Below are 12,138 nucleotides of genomic sequence, written 5' to 3'. Positions count from 1 at the left end.
AGAATTCCTTTGCAAATACATCTATATATTTAAAGAAGCTACTGGACACATTGAACATTGTCCAGACTACTTCCTGAAAGCTTCCCATTCTTCCTTTCTATATCTTCCTACCCTATTTCCACTTTCTGGATGAAAAATAAGCTTACCCAATAAACAAATATGTATTAACATACTGGGTAACACTGCTTGCAGTTTTACTAAAACAGCGTGAAATCTTTCTGTCATTCACGGGAAAGGGCCAGATACAGCTGGCAATACCTCCACCCTGCATAAAGCACCAAAAATACTTTCCACTTCTCTCACCGCCAAAGAGCAGACAGCATCATGGCACCAAACATCTAATGGATATTTTTTGGGAGATGCTCAGCCAGGTTTAACACCGGGTGGACACTGAAACCAGCAGGAAGGAAGCAGGAATAACAAGAGATACCTAAGTTAACTCTGAGTCCTATTTCTCTCGATAGAGTCGTGCTAAACAATCCCAAGCACTTCCCGAGCGCTCACAAGGTGCTAAGCAGACTGGTTCCTCACGTTCCTCACCACCTCTCCATGACCACTGGAGACACAGAGGCTGGCCACCGAGCTATCGTTCTGCTCTTCCCAGAGGCTGACAGGGTAACCCTGACACCCATGGAAAAGGAACATGCATTTCTTAAATTTAGGGCTGAAAGCCTAGTTTGAAAATAGACGAGCAACAAGTAATATAAAAACACAAACGTACTTCATGTGCATAGAGCAGGGCTTTTCCACTATATAAAATGTATCTCATTGCCAACTTAAAGCTACTGCAGTTCTGAGATTGCCTAGGAAAACACTTACGACTTGACTCATTTCATTTTGCTGGGAACGTACCAATTAAGAATAATGTAACACATTTTATACCATTCTCTTGGAGACTAAAAATGATTTAGTTCCCCACAAAAGTTCCCTGCACCTCACCGTGACTACATGTACATCATGGTAAAGGAACAGTTTTGAGAGGTCAGTGCATGCAATCCACACTTCCAGTGTCTACACTTCTTTGAAGGTCCTGAATATAAAAGGGTTTTAAGCCACAGTTGACTTAAAACCCCTTTACACACAAGGAGCTCCTCTTAGAAGCAACCTTTTCTCTGACAATCATGCTGAAAATCACATCACTTACAAGCAAAATATTATCTGAACATTTCACACTCAAAATACTTCAATAAAACACCCACACGGTGACAAGAATGAGACTTTAATCAGTTTTAAGTGGAGTTTTAACACTAAGAGATAAAGGGTTGTTAAACACAATAACAAACGGACATCTGATTTGTATGAGGCATTATCCTGTACATGTCATACTTTGTTTTTGTGTATTCTCAGTGCATAGCATTACACACAGAGCCACTGTTGCACAGCACAATAGTATTTGAAGAGGCTGAATCAGAGTAAGGCTGCTTAACAGACTGATTTTTTTCTTTTAGTATCTATATATATATATGCTATATGAAAACAGACTGAAAATTTGAACCGGCAGAGAAAGGCAGCTCTGCCAAACACTGCAGTTGGAGCCCCTTTTAGTGCACAGTTCCACCCCATCCATCTGCATGCATGACACTTTCTAACAGTATTTAAAAGGTAAACGAGGCACTTCGTGGCAACCACAGGCATCGTTAACATATTGCACACATTTACTATGACTAAACATGGAACTTGCACACTAGCATCCTATTTTTCTTTGAAAGCTGAAACATCTGATGCTGCATGTAAACTCCTGTTTATCATGGGTGCCACAAGAATGAATCCGGAAGCTATTCATACAACTGCCCTTTAATAGCTGTGGTAAATATTTTGAGTGGGGCTACCAATGACCAGGGACACTACAGGGCCTAACAGTAAGCTCTTACAGAAGTGATGCCTTCAAGTAGTTTCAGACATGTAAGCTGTTGCACATCCAGAAGTTTAAGCATACAGTCCAGAAACTCAAGGAGAGATTACCTACAGAATGCGTTTCAAGCTAATTATGAATACTGTCATAAATAAAGTTTTAATAAGGACTCAAAAACCTTTCAGTCATAGTAATTCTTGTCAACTTCTATGGGGGTGGTAACTGAAATAAAGTATAGGAGAGTATGTATAATATATATTTATATATATAATATATATATAATGCCATTTTTCCATTTCCAATGACTACACCATAAAATGTAAGCAAGGCTTCTCAAAACATTGAAACATTCAAAATCAAAACCCTCATTCCAACCTTCACATTCCAAAGGAAAAATAACAGTGCAAAAGCCCATCGTGTCATTATTTCCGATCCAGCCCTCAGTGTTACATATTGGAATCACACCAATCCAATTTTATTATCATGAGCTCAAGAGTGGGACAACAGAGCAGTGTCAATATCTGAGTACTTTTAAAGCATCAACAGGTCTGTTTATTAGCCAACGCAACTTTTTTCAACTGCTAAAAACAAAGTAAAACATGATTGAAAGGGTTATAATTAAGTGTCATGTCCCAAGGTAACCACCTCCTGCTCGTCAAAAACAATGAGAATAATGAGCACTGGAACCTGCAATTTTGATCCAGTAAGATACCATAGACTAATTAGACCTCTAAGTCAGAAGATACCGATCAGTTTTGTTAGAATCATGAATCTGATGAGCAAAGTTGACCAATGGATACCAAAAAAAGCACTTTATACCTTCCTTTACCCAAGAGTGAGTCCTGCCTTGTCACATTCAAAATTCTTACCATTAATGCTGCTGTACAGGGCCCTTATGGATTCCATACACAGTTGTTATCTAGGCAAGAACACAGCTAATGAACATCAGCGCAAGTAATCTAATTGAAAAGGTATACATTTGGGGACAGCAATTCATGGCATGCTTTAGAGTAAACGATTTTTGTCAGCTTCTTCACGTTTATATTACAACAGTAGTTGTACTGTTAAGTCATCTGCAGTCTGGGCATGTCAAATTTATACTGAAAGTAAATCTCAAGCCCTACTCCTGGCTACATCCCTATGAACAAATAATACAACACTGCCAGCTTAGAAATCTAATTTGTTTTGATTTGTGCTTTTTAACAGCAAACAATGTAGTTGACTTGTGTTGTTGGGTTTTTGTTGTTGTTGTTTTTTTTGTTTTGTTTTTTTTTAATGACAATGTATTTGGGACAAGTTCTGCTTTTCAAAATATGTGTATTCATGTATGTGCAGTGTTGAGAATTCATGGCAACACTAGTCTCCTCTGTGATTTTTTTTTTTTTTAAAAAAAAAAAAAAACATAAGTACTGAGTATTCAAGTAAAATTCCCCAACAGTTCATGACATTTTTAGAAACGTGTGCAAAACTGCAAAACTCATTGTAATAGAATGTGTAAGGTCAAAGGGGTGGAACAGCTGACTAAGGTTTGATTTAATAAATGCATCATAAATCGTAAAAACAAACACTAACCTGAAGAATCTCCAATTGAAATTTCCTGTGCACCACTACAAAATATTTTATATTAATGAGAAAATAGCTTGCAAGGCAGCACATTAAGTATTCACAGCAGGAATATGATTGAAAAGCTAATAACGTAAGTGTAAGGTGTTAACTGACGTATGTACTAATAGCATCTGACTTTTAGCGCTGGCCTTGATTACACAGGAGATGGAGCAGCCATTACAATTCAGAAAAAGAACAATTAATAAATCATTGCCAAATTTTCAAACAATTTGTTTCAAGCCCATATTTTAGTTGATAGCCTCCACATTTGTATGGTTAAGTCATTGTTGCTGTGTTTCCTTTCTGTGACCCCAATAACTTTTCTCCCTTCATTTGTGGGTCTTTAGGATGTTGTAAAGGTTCATTCCTGTACCCCTATACAGAATCACTCCTTCTAGCTGCCTTTTCTAGCACCATTACACTTAAAAAATAAAATGCACAAACAACAAGCAGTGACAGCGGCGACTCTTCAATTGTCCAGGATGAATTATGGTAGCATGCTAAAGAAAGGTGCACGTAAATAGCCGGATATGGTACACAGGCCAAGCTCCAGCAGACTATATTCCTTTCTGAGCATTATTTTCCATCCCCCATCCAAAATACATGCATTAGAATGTAGTAAAACCTTCTAGAAACATCTCTCAGCCAACTGCAGACTTTTCTGTTGCCACATAAGTGCAAAAAAAGGGGCAGGATGTGAACCTGTATAATCGTGTTTTTTCAAAACTTCGTTTGGTGACAGAACACAAAAGGAAAAATTCCTACGTATACACATTAAGTCTGTCTCCACTTTTATAAAACTGGAATAAAATGGGAAAGTGCCATCTTTATAGTTCCTAATTGAAGTTTTAATGTCCTTTTGACACAAAAAGGTATATACATATCAGAGCTACGTAACCTTTTTTATTCAACTGGACAAGTGTCAAACCCTGTAGATTTATAGGGCAAAACAAGATTGGTCAGGAAAGAATTGTTCCTATAATTGGTAATCTGACACTATGTCCTATTGCCATTTAAAAAGGTCCTTTTTTCAGTTTATTCAAGTTTGTCACTTTTTTTTTCTTTTTTATCTCCGATAAAAAAAATATTCAGACTTTTGTAATCTGCGTATGCTGATCTTCATCAAAAGGTTCATTCTCTGGATCAGAGTCAGTGGTGTCAGAGTATCTATAATGATCAGGTTCATTGTCACTAACATCTGGCGTTACAGAAGTTGAACTGCTAGCCTCTGGATTTGATGGCTCTTCTACTGTTTTTGTGAAAAATAGCTTCACCTGGGAAAGGAAAAAACAACAATTTAAAAAGGGAACCTGAACTTTGACAGAGCACAGGTAACAAGTGAAATTTGAAACAGCGTGGCTCGTTTCACTACACTGAATCATACAAGTGCTCCTCTCCCTAATCTGGAAACAAAGGAAGAACAATCTCTTAGAATGGTAGCCAGCCTCCCAGTACCACTCCTAACAAAATAAAGAATAACTGGCAATACAGCAGTTTTTTTTCAAGCCCAGCTGGAAGAGTTCTGCACCAACTATTTGTGTTCTTGAGTTATAGCAGCTGGCCATACTACTGCAGTGGGCCATGCCACATTAAGCTTTTTGACTGTCCTACCTTCTAGACCTTTGATAGCACAGAGATTTTAATGAGTGCACAGGAATGAATAAAATACTTTTTCAACACTATAACCAGTGACTTTTTTATGTTAAAGTCTAATCCATGCAGCATTCAGGTAACTATGATAATTACCTTCAATTAAGTACTACTTATATTTTATAAGCAAGCCAGACAACATCAGATTTCTTTAAAATGCTCTTCTCATTTTGCAACAGCATTGGCATTGGTTCACATTCCTCAAAGCTGAACTCAGGTTAGGTCATAAAGTATTCTCATGAAGTGGGTGCCTCTGTAAATTAACTCAGGAATTACACATAGCTAATTGCAACGCAGCAGGTACAGGAAAGACTGCTGCCTGGGTCTCTGGGTTTCTTACTACTCATTTCTAAAAGGTTAAATAAATACTTTAAAAAAAAAAAAAAAAAAAAAAGCATTTTCTCCCAGTTTCTCACCAGCTTTGCAAAAAAACAAAAAAACAAACAAAAAAAACCTTACACCTTCTATTGACTTCCTTGGAAAGCAGATAAATTTTAATACCTAGAACTTTTGCAAAATAGTGGCAAACCCACACATTACATTTCTACAGACAACAGTTTAAAACGGTTCCTCCATAAAGCAAGACAAACAAATGAGACAACTTCATGCAGCTTTCCAGCTTTGTTTACATTAAATATATACTGACCTTGAAGTTTGGAGAGAAATATCTGTTGGCTTTGTCTTTATTTGCTTTGTCTAGATCATTTTTTGTTAATGTAAGGATTAAATATTCCTTATCATTATCTGAGCGCTCTGTACTGAAAATACCATCAAGTTCCTGATCTGCAACTAGACTTCCATTTTCTACTTTGTCTGAATTTTCATCCAGTCCTATGAAGAATGTATTTACCCAAAAGTGAAACATTTTGTCCTAGGGGAGGAAAAACAAAGAACAAGCTTGCTTTAATATTCTCCAGCAGCATATTAATTTGACTAACATCATGAACTGGTCAAAAACAAATCAGTAATATCAAATGAAACTTGTTTGAACAACAGCACATCATTGGTTACATTGCACGCAAAGACATTTTCACCAGTTCTTCTAGACAATATGCAAAACTCTGCTTTAAACTAAATTTTAACCATTTGTGCTTTTTGAAGTGACTCCTTATAAAAGGCAGTTTTAAAAACAATCATACCTACAAAAAAAAGCAGATGACAATTAAACAAGTGTTAAACCTCCAATCACAAGGCACAGAGACATTTTCTTGCTCATACCTTGGCCAAGATATAGCCAAACTTAATAGTCAACCTGTGCAAACCAGCATAGGTTGACTATTCCACCACCAGCTCCCTTCATAACCATGTTTTTCTTTATTTTTATACAGAATAGTTAAGATTGAGCAAAGACACCCCACAATACAGAACTCCTATAGTGTATTCATTATTCTTTTATGGAGATGGTTTGTAACAGTCAGCTTGCAGCCCAGTGCTACGAGCAGTAATACTCTGAAAGGGGCTGTTCTTTTACACAAAAGGAAATCTTTAACTAGAAGCAGAACTTGATAGATGACCATCAACAGTTATCTGGAAAGGCACGTGTTAGATTATCCACTGTAACACTGCAACAGGTATCTATGTACATATGTACAAAGGCAAAATACAGATGTACCAGTGATTTTAAAAAGTCACTGGAGAACTAACTAGCTGATAGCAGCCAGTACATTACATCCATCGTTATGACCAGCAGGGCTGTTGTGCCTGTCTACGTATATACTACAGAACCTGCAGAAAGGAATGTTCTGCTCTGGGCTAGACAATCCCTGAAAATACATCCAGGAACATCAACCTTTACACTCTCAGCTGTAGGATAGCTCTGAATGCTCTTGTGCTACTTTTGTCAGTCAAATGTAGATGTTTCCACAATCAGATACCATTAATAGGCTGGTTCTGACTAGCACACTAAGCACTTCTCTATGTGAAGCCCTGAGCTACGTTTAGTTCCTCTTTACAAATGGAACCTTCTATTTTACTCTGTTTTGAATTTTAAGGCAAAAGATCCAAAATGCAAATAGCTAGCCTTCCCACAATAGCCAAAATTTCTGCATTTCTGTTAAAGGTGGTGGGACATGAGAAGGCAAAGGAAAAAAAAGGAGATAACACATACCAGAATCTAAAATATTTTTGATGTTATACAGGAACAGAACAGGAAGCAAATCCTTCTAAGCTACTTCACATGTTTAGTTTACTGGAGAGATCTAATTCTAATTTCTTATAGGAAAATTGAGGTCTTCCCTGCTAAACACCTTTGCTGGAAAGTGGATGGGCATCAGAGGTGATACAGAAGGGATTCTAGTGCACATCATATGAGCATGCTTCCCAGATGAAAGCAACTGGGCACCAGTAAATCATCACATCTTCCTGTGGCACTGGGAAGAGCTGCTGCTTTTCTTACGCTCTTCTTCCTCACAAACTAATAAAAACGTTTAAGCACGCAAACACTGGGAATTAAAAGGTGTCTGATGAAACAACTACCTGCATTCCCCACCGAAGTTCAGTAGCCCCATTTTCAGTACTCTAGGGTAAAATATACAAAAAAAAGTTGCCAGCTAGTGCTTCTAAGGCACCTATGAGGTACCCCATATCTTTAAGGAAGTGAAGGGGGAAAGGTAAAAGTTGAGTATGTCAGCCAGAAGCACTTCTTGTAGTTAAGCAATTATCCACTTTGACACACCAGTATCTAATTTATCAGACTAACATACTATGATTACAGTTGTCTTGGGAGGCTGATAGATGTTTGCCACTGACACCAAGTCCCCGGTCATGTCATCATCTATTAGGAAGTATTGTTGGAGCCCATCCATTCAATACAGCAATCAGCAGGTTCTTGACAGGCCCAGCCTGTTCAAACACTTAGCACCCTCTTCTTCACTAATGCTACCTCATATACAGTCTTAAAAACATCCACCCTGGGGTCTGGAAGTAGAAGATTAATGTCCTGGAAAAGAAGGTTTTACTCCTCATAATGCCTCATGAAGGAAAGTGGCAGTAGGCAAAATCCTCATTAAGTCTTCAGGATAACTTGGTCCATATTCCTCCTGGGTTCTGAAGATGAATCCCCCAGAAGATACATAGTCATCCAAGGAGATGACCACTCCTGCTCAAACCAAAATACCAGTTCAGGTCAAAACAGAAAGATCAAGGACATCAGCCCTCCAGCTACAGAACAGGAAGGACTGGAAGTCCAGGTTCTGTGATACAAAGTAGGAGAAGGCAAGCCTGTGGCTGATGTTTCTAACAGCTCAGTAAGCAATGGACATACCACCCGCAGCCTCATTTCTGATGGAGAGGTTGTAACTCCAGAGAAGATACAAAGAAAGTGCATTTCCATGCCCTGACCAGAGCTAAAGGAGATCCCACCTCTTGTAGGTGGGTGATGGTAGTACTGGCATCATTCTTCAAAACCACACTGCAAAAGCAGCAATGTACTTCAGTGCTGGTCCTCAGTACCACACCACCTCTCCAGCGAGGTCAGCAGAGGAGAGAATGAAGCTGATGACACTGCAACCAATGAATGGAAAAAATAGAAAATGGCTTATACCTACAGTGCTGAAGCAGCTTTGGAGGAAAACAGTGCCAAAGCAAACAAGGCCACTGGATGCAAACAAATGCTGCCAGAGGCAGAAGGAATGGTCTTGTCATGTCTCAGTTTTAAGCTTGATAAGGTGGAGCAGAACCAGAAAATAATATTTGGTATATAAAAGCCAGCCTGAACAAGCAACTGCAGGGACTCAGCCCTACTGATACAGCCTGGAGAAGACAAGACAAAAACTTCTCACCAGGTATCTTCTACTTCGTCTCCTTTGGGTAAATTTGCAGAGGTCTTCAGGTGCAGAAACGAAACAATATAACTTCCCTGAGCTGGTTATTTATCTTTTCATCTCCCTCCAGCTTTTTAAACCATCAAGTTATTCTCCTTCCGTCCCTGCTACACTAGCTAAACTAACTTAATCAACTAAGTTCATGGGTACTAGAACATTGCATAGCCATTCAAATTGAGGGAAGACTTGATCAAGCTTTTGGGAATTAGCTCTTATGGCTGATAACTTTCACTGTTTTCGCTGGAAAGCAAAACCCATTACTCAAAGTGAGGATTCTGTCAGCTTCAGCGGCAAGCTCCAAGATATTTAATACAAGACCATGAAAAAAATTGACATAGGATGGGCCAAAGAGAGGGATTTTAAAAAATTAAAACATGAACAGAACTTGGGCTTTATGTACCAAATGCGAGTATCAGAACAAGTGCTCACAGGAATACTAATTAAAAAAGAGGCTTCTGAAAAAGAGTATTAGCTAGGTTTTTGTTTGTTTTTTTGCGTGTGTTGCATGGCTTTTTTTTTTTAAATGTATTTTGCTTCACTTCTAGTTACATCACAGGAATTTGCCTTAAAAATCTCAGATATATTTCTTCCCATAACTAAGTATGCATCATAAATTCTACAATGCAGTATCAGACACCTGGGTCAAAAGCTGATTTAATCACAATATTCTGACATACAATACTCTGACATGTAACACATATAACCCCTACCTTCCTTGGAGTTTCTTGAAGTTTCTCAGTTCTCAGGCTGAAAGAAAAATATGCCTCACTCTAGAGTTGATATTTGCCTCTAACTGCAGATTGAGATCCAAACCCCAGATCGTTTAAGCCATCATCCAGGGGTTCCCAGATCCTCATGGGAGTTTCATTTTGCAGAGACACCAACAGGCACTTAATCATTTTGCAGCAACAGATTAGGATGGAGATGCTATCCAGCAATCAGAAGATAAAGAACATGTTTCAAGCTGTTCCAGACTAGCACTATGATGGAACTGATGAAACTCGTACCATTTTCGGATCAACTGTTGTCTTCTGACATTTTCAGAGAGTTCATTCTTCAGTGTTCCCTAGAAGCAATTGCCCCAAGTTTTCTTTAACCACAGAATCACAGAATGGTTTGCATTGGAAGGGACCATAAAGGTCATATAATTCCAACCCCCTGCCATGCACAGGGACACCTCCCACCAGACCAGGCTGCCCCATCCAGCCTGGCCTTGAGCACTGCCAGGGAAGGGACAGCCGCAACTTCTCTAAGTCACCTGTTCCAGTGCATCACCACCCTCTGAGTAAAGATTTTACTAATCTAGTTATAATTAATCTAATCTAAGTCTACCTTCTTTTAGTTTAAACCCATGACCCCTTGGCCTGTCACTACACTCTGACAAAGAGTCCCTCCCCAAATTTTCTGTAGCCCCTTTTAGGTACTGGAAGGTCACTACCAGGTCTTCCCAGAGCCTTCTCTTCTCTAGGCTGAACAGCCCCAGCTCTCAGCCCGTCTTCACAATAAGGGGTGCTCCAGCTTCTTGATCATCTTCATAGCCCTCCTCTGGACTCAGTCCAACCGCTCAATCTCCTTCCTATGTTGGGGGCGAGAGCTGAATGCAGAGCTCCAGGTGGGGTCTCATGAGAGCAGAGCAGAGGGGGACAATCCCCTCCCTCACCCTGCCACCCACACTGCTGTTGGTGCAGCCCAGGGTACAGTTGGCTTTTTGGGCTGCAAGCACACATTGCTGGCCCTTGTTGAGCTTCTCATCCACCAACACCCCCAGGTCCTTCTCAGAGCTGCTCTCCATCCATTCTCTGCCCAGCCTGTGTTTGTGTTTGGGATTGCCCTGGCCCAGGTGCAGGACCTTGCACTTGGCGTTGTTGAACCTCATAAGGTTTGCACAGGCCCACTTCTTAAGCCTGTGCAAGTCCCTCTGGATAGCATCCCACCTTTCCCTCCAGCATGTCGACTGCACCACTCAGCTTGGTGCCACCAGCAAACTTGATGAGGGTGCACTCCATCCCAGTGTCCATGTCACAGACAAAGCGTCAGTCCCAATGCTCACCACTGAGGAACACCACTCGTCACTGGTCTCCACCTGGACATCAAGCTGTTAACTGCAAATCTTTAAGTGCGACCATCCAGCCAATTCCTCACCCACCGCATGGTCTGTCCATCAGACCACAGCTCTCCAACGTAGAGACAAGGATATCACTGGGACAGTGTCAATGTTTTGCACAAGTCCAGGTAGATGATGTCAGGTGCTCTTCCCCTATTCACCAATTTTGTAACCCCACTGTAGAAGGCTACCTGATTTGCCAGGCACGATTTGCCTGTAGTGAAGCTGTCTGTCACCAGTCACCTCCTTATTTTCCATGTACCTTAGCAGAGTTTCCAGGAGGATCTGCTCCATGATCTTGCTAGGCACAGAGGTGAGACTGACTGGTCTGTAGTTCCACAGATTTTCCTTTGTTCCCTTTTTAAAAATTGAGGTTGTGTTTCCCCTCTTCCAGTCAGTGGGAACTTCAGCAGACCACCATGACTTCTCAAATGCAGACAGTGGTGTAACAACTACATCCACCAGTTCCCTCAAGAATCATGGATGCATCACATTGGTTCCATGGACCTGTGCACCTTCAGGTTCCTTAGATGGTCTCAAACCTTCTCCTACAATGGACAATTCATCATCGTTCTCCCAGTTCCTGCCTTTGCCTTCTGGGGCCTGGGCCATGTGGCTGGAGCTCTTGCCGGTGAAGACAGAGGCAAAAAAAGTCACTGAGTACCTCAGCCTCCTCTATTTCAGGTAACTAGATCTCCTGTTCTGTTCCAGAGAGGGCTCACAATTTTCCAATCATCCTTTTATCACTGATGTACCTATAGAAGCTTTTCTTGTTGTGCCTGATGTCCCTGGCCAAATTTAATTCTAACAGGGCTTTGGCTTTCTTAACCTGATCCCTGGCTGCTTGTACAATGTCTCTGTATCCTTCCCAGGCTATGTCCTTGCTTCCACCTTCTGCAGGCCTCCTTTTCCTCTTTGAGTTTGGCCAGGAGCTCCTTGTTCATCCATGCAGGCCTCTCGGCATATTTGCCTGACTTCCTCTGTTGGGATGCATCACTCCTGAGCTTGGTGGAGGTGGCTCTCAAATATTAAGCAGCTTTTTTGGGCTCCTCTTCCTCCCAGGGTTTTTGTCAGGTGGCCTCTAGCAGACCCCCACTATAGTGTCC

The 12,138-nt window shown here is 40.5% G+C and overlaps 1 protein-coding gene across 1 annotated transcript in view; it reads right to left on the bottom strand.

Moving 5' to 3' along the window:
• Positions 1-1,203: 1,203 nt before the first annotated feature.
• PTEN (phosphatase and tensin homolog) overlaps positions 1,204-12,138 on the bottom strand; it is a 48,303-nt gene continuing 37,368 nt past the window's right edge. Inside the window, exons 8-9 of the mRNA XM_084290649.1 lie at positions 5,754-5,978; positions 1,204-4,731 (exon numbers count right to left, since the gene is read on the bottom strand). Of these exons, the coding sequence (XP_084146775.1) occupies positions 4,546-4,731; positions 5,754-5,978 (411 nt within the window). The 3' untranslated portion in view covers positions 1,204-4,545. The remainder of the gene's footprint in view (positions 4,732-5,753; positions 5,979-12,138) is intronic.

Source organism: Netta rufina, assembly GCF_964035555.1.
Source record: "Netta rufina genome assembly, chromosome: 7".
NCBI classification, from domain to species: Eukaryota; Metazoa; Chordata; class Aves; order Anseriformes; family Anatidae; genus Netta; species Netta rufina.
Note: the sequence above shows the minus strand (reverse complement) of the source record. Positions and strands in the feature narration are given on the sequence as shown.